Source organism: Orycteropus afer, unplaced genomic scaffold, assembly GCF_000298275.1.
Source record: "Orycteropus afer afer isolate SDZICR_OR568_19922 unplaced genomic scaffold, OryAfe1.0 scaffold00005, whole genome shotgun sequence".
In the NCBI taxonomy this organism is placed as follows: Eukaryota; Metazoa; Chordata; class Mammalia; order Tubulidentata; family Orycteropodidae; genus Orycteropus; species Orycteropus afer.
In genome coordinates this window covers 10,506,298-10,519,145 of record NW_006921592.1, presented here as the reverse complement: position 1 = coordinate 10,519,145, position 12,848 = coordinate 10,506,298, and the positions used below count along the sequence as shown (strand labels likewise).

Below are 12,848 nucleotides of genomic sequence, written 5' to 3'. Positions count from 1 at the left end.
TATAGTAAAATGCTATTCAATAAAATTAAATGATTTGAAAATTCCAATGTTGAACTCAGTAACCCCCTGTCTTAGGACTCTGTACATCATAATTTGGGAGTATTAAGCACTAGATCCTTCCATTTCCTCTTGACAATACAGTTTTTGGTTATTGTTGTTGTTATCAGGTGCCGTTGAGTTGGTTTTGACTCATAGTGACGCTATGTATAAAAGAACAAAATACTGTCTGATCTTGCATCATTCTCACAATCCTTGCTATGCATGAGCCCATCATTGCAGCTATTGTGTCACTCCATCTCATTGAGGGCCTTCCCCTTTTTCACTGACGCTCCACTTTACCAAGCATGATATCCTTCTCTAGGAAGTGGTCCTTTCTGACAACACGACCAAAGTAGGTGAGACAAAGTCTGGCCATTCTCACTTCTAAGGAGCATTCTAGCTGTACCTCTTCCTAGACAGATTTATTAGTTCTTTCCAGCAGTCCATGGTATTTTCAATATTCTTCACCAACACCACAATTCAAATGCATTAATTCTTCTCCAGTCTTCCTTATTCACTGTCCAGCTTTCACATGTATATGTGGTTACTGAAAATACCATGGCTTGGGTCACTTTAGTCCTCAAAGTGACATATTTGGTCTTTAACATTTTAAAAAGGTCTTTTGCAGCAGATTTACCCAGTGCAATTCCATGTGTGATTTCTTGACTGCTGCTTCCATGCGCATTGATTATGCATCCAAGTAAAATGAAATCTCGGACATCTCAACCTTTTCTCCATTTATTCAGATGCTGCTTACTGGTCCAGTTGTGAAGATTTTTGTTTCCTTTATGTTGAGATGTAATTCATACTGAAGGCTGCAGCCTTTAATCTTCATCAGAAAGTGCTTCAAGTCCTCTTCACTTTCAGCAAGCAAGGTTGTGTCATTTGCATACTGCAGGTTGTTAATGAGTCCTCCTCCAATTCTGATGCTGTGTTCTATTTCATATAGTCTAATATCTCAGATTATTTGCTCAGCATAGAGATTGAACAAGTATGGTGAAAGGATACAATCCTGTCACATATCTTCCCTAATTTTAAGCCATGCAGTATTTCCGCATTCTCTTCATATGACTACCTCTTGATCAATGCACAGGTTCTGCCTGAGCACAATGAAGTGTTCTAGAATTTTCTTTCTTCACAATATTACCCATAATTTGTTCGGATCCTCACAGCTGAATGTCTTTGCATAGCTGATAAAATATCTTTCTGATATTCTCCACTTCCAGCTAATCCTTTTGACATCAGCAATAATATCTCACATTGCATATCTTTTTCTGAATCTGGCTTGAATTTTTCTGGCAGTTCTCTGTTGACATACTGCTGCAACCATTTTTTAATTATCTTCAGTACTATTATACTCGTGTATGATATTAATGATATTGTTTGATAGTTTCTGCATTCTGTTGGATCACTTTTCTTTGGAATGAGCATGAATGTGGATCTCTTCCAGTCAGTTGGCCAGGTAGGTGTCTTCCAAATTTCTTGGCATAGACAAGTGAGTGCTTCTAGCAATGCATCCATTTGTTAAAGTATCTCAACTGGTATTCCATCAATTTCTGGAGCCCTATTTTATACCAATTTCTTCAGTGCAGCTTGGACTTTTTCCTTCAATATCACTGGTTCTTGATAACATGCTACTTTCTGAAATGGCTGAATGCCAACGAATTCTTTTTAGTACAGTGATTCTGTGTATTCCATCCACTTTACCCTTGTTCAAGAAACAAGAAAATGTGTTTGCATGCGGAATCTTTAATTATTCAATCTGGTTGGTACTCTGTGGATTCTTTACATATGAATAGTTAACTTCAATATTTAACTTAGCACTGGGGTATTTTCTTCTTCTATTATTTCTTTAAAATTTTTTCTTTTTCATTTTCTTAGTTCTTTCTACTGAAATATTTATTATTCTGGAATTAAACCTTCTAATGCAAGGAGCTCTGGTAGCATAGTGGCTAAAGCACTTGACTGCTAACTAGAAGGCTGGCGGTTCAAACCCACCAGCCACTCCTCCGAAGGAAGGTTGGGCAATCCTACTTCCGTAGTGATACTGCCTTGGAAACCCAAGGAGGGGTCGCTATGAGTCGGGGCCAACTCGACGGCAAACAACAACAACAACAACAATGCAAAGCTCAGTCACTTAAGTTTTACCATATTTTCCATCTTTGTACTCCTTTTTCCCCCCTTCTATGTCACGGGAGATTACATAAACCATTTATTCTAACTGAGTACTAACTCATAACTCCTTATTTCATGGATTTTTATTTTTGTTTGTTTAATTCCAATAATCATTTTCTTATTTTCTAACAACTCATTCCTATCCTCAGATTCTTCTTTTTGGTAGGGGGGGGGGCAGGTAGGTAGGGTCCTGTTCTATCTTCTTCTGAAAATATGAATTAGAGTTTGTTGTTTTATTTATTCACATTCTCTTCTGTGCTCTCAATTGTTTCCATTTCTTCAGGAAACACAATTTTTCTTTCATGGTTGGTCTCATAGTTTTCTTCAATCTATTACATTAGTCTGACCATTCATATTGAACAATAAAGGACTGATTTGATTATTCTAGGTAGTAAGGATGAAGTCCTCTATAATATTGTAAAAGTAGGATTACTTCTCTGCTAGGGTTCTCCCTAACTGAAAAACTATGTAATATCTCATGATTTTGCACAACTGGGCCTTATGGATTAGGAGGTTTCACTGAGGTGCACAGAGTGTGTTAAGACAACCAACAATGCCAGAATGTGGTTGTTGTTAGGTGCCGTCAAGTTGGCTTGGACTCACACATGACACAGGTTGTGTCATCTGCATGTTGCAGGTTGTTAACGCGTCTTCCTCCAATCCTGATGCCACGTACTTCTTCAAATAGTGCAGCTTCTCAGATTACTTGCTCAGCATACAGACTGAATAAGTATGAAAGGATACAACCCTGATGCATTTTCTCGATTTTAACTACACACTATCCCCTCGTTCTGTTCAAATGACAGCCTCCTGGTCATATATGGGTTCTTCATGAGTATAATTAAGTGTTCTAGAATTCCCACTCTCCTCAATGTTATCCATAATTTGTTATGATCTCACAATCGAATGCCTCTGTATGATCAATGAAGCACTGTTCAGTCCTGCTCTAGCCTCAGTCCTTGCTATACCTGAGCCCATCATTGCAGTCACTGTGTCAGTCCACCTCATTGGGAGCCTTCCCCTTTTTCGTTGACTCTCCACCTTACCAAGTATGATATTATGATATCCTTCTCCAAGGAATGGTCCCTTCTAACAACATGACCAATGTAGGTGAGATGAAGTCTGGCCATTCTCAATTCCTAGGAGCATTCCAGCTGCATTTCTTCCAGGATAGATTTGTTTGTTCCTCTGGCAGTCTATGGCATTTCAGTATTCTTTGCCAACACCACAACTCAAAAGTATCAACTCTTTGGTCTTCCTTATTTGTTGTCCTGCTTTCACATGCATATGAGGCAATTGAAAATAGCATGGCTTAGGTTAGGCACACTTTCAGAGAGACAACCTGGCTCTTCAGCACTTTAAAGAGATCTTTCGCAGCAGATATGCCAAATGCAATATACATTGTCTGATTATTTGACTGCTACTTTCATTGGTGTTGATTATAGAACCAAGTAATATGAAATCTTTGACTACTTCAATCTTCTCGCCATTTATTGTGATGGCTGCTTACTGGTCCAGTTGTGAGGATTTTCTTTTTCTTTATGTTGAGGTGTAATCCATACAGCAGACTGCATTCTTTCATCTTCAGCAGTAAATGCTTCAAATCATCTTCACTTTCAGCAAGCAAGGTTGTGTCATCTTCATGTTGCAGATTGTTAACAAGACTTCCTCCAATCCCGATGCCATGCACTTCTTCAAATAGCGCAGCTTCTCAGATTATTTGCTCAGCATACAGACTGAATAAGTATGGTGAAAGGATACAACCTTGATGCACTCCCTTCTTGATTTTAACTATACACTATCTCCTCGTTCTGTTCAAATGACAGCCTTCTGTCTATGTATGGGTTCTTCATGAGTATAATTAAGTGTTCTAGAATTCCCATTCTCCTCAATGTTACCCATAATTTGTTATGATACACACAATCGAATGCCTCTGTATGGTCAATAAAACACAAGTAAACATCTTTCTGGTATTCTTTCCTTTCAGTCAAGATCTGTTATTAACAATACTATCCCTCGTTATATACTGAAAGGGAACTTCCAGAAATGCAAGCTGGATTCAGAAGAGGATGTAGAACAATGCCAGAATGAGGATACCCTTATTCCTGTCAAATAAAATCATCTTAGAAAGCCTAACTCCCCAAATCTTTATATAGCCTCATGCTAGGTTCCACATGTCAGACTAGATGCATCCCTTTTCTGAGTTATAGTTCCTGCCACTCTGTTCTACCTATCTTTCTATCCTCCAAATATTTGTAGAAATTCACCACCCACTAATGATCATCCTCTCTTGATACCTCTCATATTATGAAACTCATAACAGCAACATACAGTATAAGGTGGGAGGGAGTAAGAAGGAGGAAAACTGAAAATAAGGAAACAAATACTAAGGAATTTTGTTACAACAGGACTGGGAACTTCAAAGGCAAAAAAAATAACATAATGACAGACAATTCAGAGATGCCTATATAGAATCAGCTGGTTGGGGAGGGGAGATATACATATATCTTATTTTATTAAAAACTAGAGAAAGAAGGAAAGGAAAAATGTAAGGAAGGGAGGGAGGGAGGGAAGGATGCTAATTTAGGTTAAGAACATACCTCCTGAATGGTGTGAAACATTAGTAACTCCACTAGTCACACTGGACTGGTCTTTCATCACAGCAGATGGGGCACTACCACCTTCTTCATACCATATATTGCCATTCAATGTTTTAAAAATAGTTGTTATATCTTCTTGACTGAGAATGAACTGTTATAAAATAAGATTTATTTAACATTGCTAACTCATATAGTTAAAACTGGCATATGAGAAAAATAAAAGACTGTTACATTTCTATCCTCTAAAAAACTCATTTTTATATTAAAAATTTCTACTAACTATTCAGTTTTCCAAATGACCATATCACCTTTAGTACCCTGTGAATTATGCCAATACCAGCAAAGCTACAAATAATGAACTTTTTCGCTATGAATGTTTCAACTAATCTAGTAATTTTAAATCTTTAAAATGAAACTTGTTTAGATAGTTGTCTAGCTGTTTAGTGTGTTTTTGGTTAGTAAGAACTTCAATTAACAATATGTGGTGCTGTTGCTCTTAGCTGCCATCTAGTGGGCCCCTGACTCATGACAACCCTATGCAGTCAAAAACAATGCATTATATTTGTATAATGAAATAGTTCATAATATATTTTATAATTTTATTTGAACCTTATATAAGCCCTGAGAATAAGGAATATAATCTTGATTTGATAAAATATAAGCTGAAACTTAAAATGTTAAGTAACATGCTTAAATTCACACATACTTAAGAACTCAAAGAAGAAAATTCAAATCCCATGTGTTGTTAATTTAGCCTAAAATGAACAACACATAAAACTTGTCTTGACAGCAATTGTATAAAATAGACCTATGAGTTTTATATCTATATGATTAAGACAGTTTTCTTAAGTCACTTTTACCTCATTCCTAAATTTGACCCAAAAAAACTTTTTTTTAACTTAATTTTATTTCTCATTTTCATAGCCCTAGGAGGATTATTTTTATTTCACAAAATATAACTGTTTCATTTGTACTAGGTTTCCTTTGAATACATTTCAAAAGTGATTATCTAATCTAGTGTTTTAAGATTAAATTCATATGTATCTTATTCATGTTATTTATATATTGTAGGTTTCTATCTATTCTCTTACTAATATCAAGAGACTCCAAATATTTATTTTAAGAAGATACTTTCCATCTGCAGCCCTGTAAATCGAAGAGTCCATATTATCTTATTCACTAGAAGATTTTCAGATGATATTATGGTTTAAATTTTCAATATACTTTTGTTGTTGTTGTTGTTAAGTGCCATCAAGTCATCTCCAACTCATAGCGACCCTATGTACAGGAGAACGAAACACCGCCCAGTCCTGAGTCAGCTCCACGATTCTTGCTACACTTGAGCCCATCGCCACTGCCACTGTGTCAATCCACCTCGTTGAGGGCCTTCCCCTCCTTTGTCGACCCTCCACCCTACCAAGCATGACACCCTTCTCCAAGGAATGGTCCCTTCTGGCAACATGACCAAGTATGAGAGACGAAGTCTGGCCATTCTCGCCTCCAAGGAGCTGCACTTCCTCCAGGACAGACCAGTCCACAGTACTTTCAGCATTCTCCGCCAACACCACAACTCAAAAGCATCAACTTCTTCTTTGGTCTTCCTTATTCACTGTCTAGCTCTCACATGCATATTAGGCGACTGAAAATACCATGGTGCACCTTAGTCCTCAAGGAGACATCTTTGCTTTTCAGCACTTGAAAGAGGTCCTTCGCAGCTGATGTGCCTAGTGTTATACGTTGTCTGATGTCCTGACTGCTGCTTCCATTGGTGTCGATTGTAGAATCAAGCAATGTGAAGTCTTTGACAATTTCAATCTTTTCTCCATTTATTGTGATGCTGTTTATAGGTCCAGTTGTGAGGATTTTTGTTTTCTTTACATTGAGATGTAACCCATACTGCAGAGTGAGTCTTCAATTTTCATCAGTAAGTACTTCAAGTCATCCTCACATTCAGCAAGCAAAGTTGTGTCGTCAGCATATTGCAGGTTGTTAGTGATTCTCCCTCTAATCCTGATGCCACATTCTTCTTCATATAGTCCAGCTTCTCAGATTATTTGCTCAGCATACAGATTGAATTAAGTACAGCGAAAGAATACAACCCTGACACACTCACTTCTTGATTTTAAAACATGCAGTGTTCCCTTTTTCTGTTTGAACGACAGCCTCCTGGTCTATGTACAGTTTCCTCATGAGTACAATTAAGTGTTCTGGAATTCCCATTCCGGATGTTATCCACAATTTGTTATGATCCACACAATCAAGTGCTTTTGCATAATCAATAAAACACAAGTAAACATCTTGCTGGTATCCTTTACTTTGAGACAAGATCCATCTGACATCAGCAATGATATCCCTCATTCCACGTCCTCTTCTGAATCCAGCCTGCACTTCTGGAAGTTATCTGTCAACATACTGCTGCAACTGTTTTTCAATTATCTTCAGTAAGATTTTACTTGCATGCAATATGAATGATATTGTTCAATAACTTCCACATTCTGTGGGATCACCTTTCTTTGGAATGGGTACAAATATGGATCTCTTCCAGTCAGTTGGCCAGGTAGCTGTCTTCCAAATCTCTTGGCATAACCAAGTGAGTGCCTCCAGTGCAGCATCTGTTTGTTGAAACATCTCAATGGGTATTCCGTGAATCCCTGGAGCCCTGTTCTTTGCCAGTTCCTTCAGTGCAGCTTCGACTTCTTCCTTCAAGACCACCGGTTCTTGAACATAAGCCACCTCCTGAAATGGATGAAGATCAACCAGTTCCTTTTGGTACAGGGATTCTGTGTATTCCTTCCATCTTCTTTTGATGCTTCCAGCATCATTCAATATTTTGCCCACAGAACCTTTCAATACTCCAACTCAAGGCTTAAATTTTTTCCTCAGTTCTTTCAGCTTGAGAATTGCCAAGTGTGTTCTTCCCTTTTGATTTTCTAACTCCAGGTCTTTGCGCATTTCATCATAGTAACTGGCTTTGTCTGCTTGAGCTGCTCTTTGAAATCTTCTGTTCAGCTCTTTTATCTTGTCATTTCTTCCATTTGCATTAGCTACTCTTCACTCAAGGGCAAGTTTCAGAGTCTCTTCTGACATCCATTTTGGTTTTTTCTTTCTTTCTCGTATTTTTAACGATCTCTTGCTTTCTTCATGGATGATGCTCTTGATGTCATCCCACAATTCTTCTGGTTTTCGGTCATTGGTGCTCAATGCATCAAATCTATTCTTTAGATGGTCTTTAAATTCAGGAGGGATATATTCAAGGTCATATTTTTGTTCCTGTGGACTTGTTTTAATTGTCTTCAACTTCAAGTTGAACTTGCATATAAGCAGTTGATGGTCTGTTCCACAATCAGCTCCTGGCCTGGTTTTGGCTGAAGATATGGAGCTTTTCCATCACCTCTTGCCACAGATGTAGTCACTCTGATTCCTGTGTACTCCGTCTGGTGAAGTCCATGTGAATAGCCACCATTTGTGTTGTTGAAAAAAGGTGTTTGCAATGATTAAGTCGTTGGTCTCACAAAATTCTATCATGTGATCTCCAGCATTATTTCTGTCACCAAGGCCAAATTTTCCAACTACCAGTGATTCTACTTTTAGAAGTTATAATTTAGAAGTCTGAAATTTCTAAAACAACAATTTTCTCTTTTTGAATACAACTTTTATAGGTATAAATAGAAAGGGAAACTGGGGGTAAAGTGTAGGTAAAAGGATTTGTTCCTTTAGTATGTTTCCTGAATAAAAAAGCTCACAAAATCCAAAAAATCCACTGACATTGTATCATTCCAACTTAGAGGACAAAGTAGTACTACCCCATATGGTTTCAAAGACTATAAATCTTTAGAGAATCAGACTGCCACATATTTCTCCCACAGAGCTGCTGCGGGTTCAAACTGCTGACCTCTCAGTTAGCACCCTAGAACTTGAATCCCTGCACCATCAGAGTTCCTCAAGAAACCTTCCACACAGAGTATATGTTGTTGTCACTCAATGAAGCATGTGATACAGTATGACTCTAGTGCAGCCAAGAGTGAAACATGAACTTGTGGAGAGTACCATTAGAGATCCATGAAGAAATGCCAACCTATAAGGAGGTAAAGGAGCTCTGGTGGCATAATGCCTAAGGCATCTGACCGCTAATCAGAAGGTCAGTGGTTCAAACCCACCAGCCACTCCAGGAAGGAAGACTGGGCAATCCACTTCTGTAAAGATTTACCTCTTTGGAAACCCAAAGGGGGTCGCTATGAGGTGGAATCAACTCGACGGCCATGAGTTGTTTTTTTTTTTTTTTTTTTGAGGGAGGTAAAGCTCAAGAAGGTGCTGACTCATTTGTCATTTCTATGTTCAACCTTTCAACCTCTCCATTCTTCTAAGACTTTTTCTTCTTATATATACTCTCTTTCTATTATATTGTTCCCAATGTTTACAATACTATCTGTATGCTGATGACGCTCAAATTCCTATTTCTGGCCTAGCCTCTCCACTGCATTCTATATAGACAACTAATTAAATGACTATGTCTAACAGACATTTGAAACTCAAATCCAAAATTAAGTTCATGACGTCCAAACTCTGAAAATCTACTCTGCCTAGGTATTTTGTATCTCAGTGAATGAGGACCTCCACATAGTCACTCATCATTGTTTCCTTTCTTCACCTTCCCAATCCAGTTACATATCCTGTTCATATCTCCAAATTGTATCTTGAATATGCTCACTTCTCTCTGTCTCTTAACCATGACTCTATCCTAACCCATTACCATTTCTCATGTGAACTAATGAAATGCCTTTCTAAGTGATCTTGCTTTCACCTTCAATCTAACTTCCAAACAGAAGCACAATGTAATTCTCTTAACATAGATAGAATCTAGTAAGTCCCTTGCTTAAAACTCTTCAGTGTTTCCCACTGGACTTAAATGGGACTTCCTGTTGGACAAAATAAAACCCAACCTTGATATAACTATTATCTGCAAAGAACTACAGATGATCTAGCCTCTGTCATCTAGTATCCTCTCACGACAATCTAACTCAGCTTTTTTTAATCCCACCAAGCTCTCTTCTACTTCAGGACTTTTGCACTTGCTGCTTAAGCTTTTCCATGAATTAATCTAAGACTCTATCTTTCTCATCCCTATAGGTCTCAGATTAAACATTAACTAAATAGTTTCTAGGAGTCTCTGGATGATACAAATGGTTAGAGTGTTTGGCTGATTACTACGAAGTTGGAGGTAAAATCCACCCAGAGGTATCTCAAAAGAAAGGTCTGATGATCTACTTCCAAAAACTCAAAACTGAAAACTCTATGGAATAAAATTTGACTCTGATACACAAGGGGTCACCATGAATCACAGTCAACCTGACAGCAACTACATTTTACTCAGTTTCCAATTCATTAATTTATGTTGATTTGCCACCTCATTCCCCTTCCTGCTCTATCACAGTACCCCATATGTCTCTTCCACAGAATTTACCACCATGTATAACTATTGTAATTATGTGCCTGTTTACTATCTATCTACCAGGCCTTCCAACTATGGTTATCATTAACCCAGTATTACAGAGGTAAGCTCCATTAACCAAGAGACTATTTCATAGCTACTCTGCCACTATAGCTCCAATATCTAGCATTAGGCTTAGCACATAGTAAACATTCAAAGACCTGTTGAATGAAGGAATTTAGAACATTAAAATGAATCCCAAGTAAATAAACCCGCTATATTCAAATTCTGACCCAGGTGATTATCATACAACTTCTTCCCCCAAAATGTCCTACATTCCCATACAATATTTTTTTAACAACATAACAGAAATCAATAAGCATCCAAAAAGTTACCTCCATGGGCTTCAGTTGAGCATTTATATTAAAACAAGGAACTTCCTGGTACCACTCCCAGGATAAATTTCGCTCAACAACCACCTCAAGATTTAATGGCAGTAGTAAATCTAGTACTTCCCGGTATGCATCATTAATAAATCGAGACCTTTAATTAAAAACAAAATTGTTTAGAATTGTTTCACATACACTCAGAAAGTTACAAAATAGCAAAAAAAAAAAAAAAAGATCAACTTAAATTTATCATTTCATACACAAATATTTATAGCAGCATTATTCAAAATAGCCCCAAATTGGAAAAAACCCAAATGTCAATCAACTGATGAATGGATAAAAATGTGGTATATCCATATCATTGAATATTATTTCACAATAATAAGGAATGAAGTCCTACACATCTCTAACATGGATGAGACTTAGAAACATCATGCTAAGTGACAGAAGTCATTCACTAAAGACAGATATTATATGACTCTATATATATATGAAAGGGAGCTCTGGTAGCGTAGTGCCTAAGGCACTTGACTACTAACCAGAAGGCTGGCAGTTCAAACCTACCAGCCACTCCTCGGAAGGAAGATGGAGCAATCTACTTCTGTAGTGATACTGCTTCGGAAACCCAAGGAGGAGTTGGTATGAGTCAGGTCTGACTCGATGGCACATAACAACAACAACAACAACACAAATAAACTTGGGAAAAGCTTACCTGTATAGTCGCATTTCACTCAGCTTTACTGTTATCAAATCAATAACAGGTGGGGGGTTGCTCTCACTCTCTGCTATCATGTGGAATGTATTTGTCATTGTAATTAGTCCAAAATCAGCAACAAAAACATTTTCAGAAACAGGAGACTGTGGGATGACCACAACTGGGGCTTTGATGTTAATATCTAGCGCCATTCTGGAACTTCTTCGTGCCAGTTCTTTTACACCAGTAGCAGCCATTCCTGCTGCCTGAACCGTTGCTTCAGTCAAAGCTTGTTTAGCTGCTTGAAAATTGTCTATAAAAGCCTACAAATATTTAAATTAAAAAAAAAAGCATATTCCTAAAGTTATCATTAGTGAGTAAGACTTAATAAGTGTACTTTGATGTTTATGATTTAACTTCCACAAGAAAAACTTTTACTCAGTACAGCCAAGTATTCTTTATTCAAATCCTAATATTCTGCTGCAAAACACTGGAAATAAAAGATTTCCATACATCAATATGATGAAATAATAAAATTTTAGTCCCTGGACAAAAAGGAAAATGTGGTTATCAGATGTTTCACCTTTATCTATTTCCTTTATTATTTTACTTTCCCTAACATAATGGTCCCACCATTCATCTGTCAGCTTGTACTGTGGTGGGTTGCATGTTGCTGTGAGGCTGGAGGCAATACCACCAGTATTCCAAATGCCAGCACGGTCACCAAGGGTGGACAGGTTTTGATGGAGCTTCCAGACAAACAAAGACTCAGAAGAAGGAAGGGGCCATCCACTTCTCAAAGAATTGGCCAGAGAAAACCTTATGAACAACAGTGAAACACTGTCTGATATATTACCGGAAAACTCTATGAACAGCCCTGAAACACTGTCCAATATAGTGCCGGAAGATGAGCCCTTCAGTCAGAAGGCACTCAAAATATGACTGGGGAACAGCTGCCTCCTCAAAATAGAGCATACCTTAATGACATGGAAGGAGTAATGCTTTCAGGACCTCCATCTGCTGATAGGGCACAATTCAAAATAGGGAGAAACAGCTGCAAATGTCCATTAATAATCAGAATGTGGAATGTACAAAGTATGAATCTAGGAAAATTGGAAGTACTCAAAAATGAAATGGAATGCATAAAGATCAATATTCTAGGCACTGTTAAACTCAAATGGCCTGGTTTTGGTCATTTTGAATCAGACAACCATACAATTGACTATGCCAGGAATGATAAATTGAAGAGAAATGGCATGGTATTCATCATCACAAAAATTGTTTCAAGATCTATCCTGAAGTACAATGCTGTCACCGATAGGATAATACCCATATGCCTACAAGGAAGATCAGTTAATACCACCTACTATTTAAATTTACACATCAACCACCAAAGCCAAAGATGAGGAAATTGAAGGTTTTACCTGCAGTCTGAAATTGACCAACCATGCAATCAAAATATTTTGATTATTACTGGTGACTGGAGCTCTGGTAGCATAGTGGCTAAGGCACTTGACTGCTAA

General features: G+C 37.7%; 1 protein-coding gene across 1 annotated transcript in view; it reads right to left on the bottom strand.

The window, feature by feature from the left end:
- VPS13A (vacuolar protein sorting 13 homolog A) overlaps positions 1-12,848 on the bottom strand; it is a 266,157-nt gene that overhangs the window by 120,069 nt on the left and 133,240 nt on the right. Inside the window, exons 33-35 of the mRNA XM_042780717.1 lie at positions 11,344-11,648; positions 10,638-10,785; positions 4,815-4,965 (exon numbers count right to left, since the gene is read on the bottom strand). Of these exons, the coding sequence (XP_042636651.1) occupies positions 4,815-4,965; positions 10,638-10,785; positions 11,344-11,648 (604 nt within the window). The remainder of the gene's footprint in view (positions 1-4,814; positions 4,966-10,637; positions 10,786-11,343; positions 11,649-12,848) is intronic.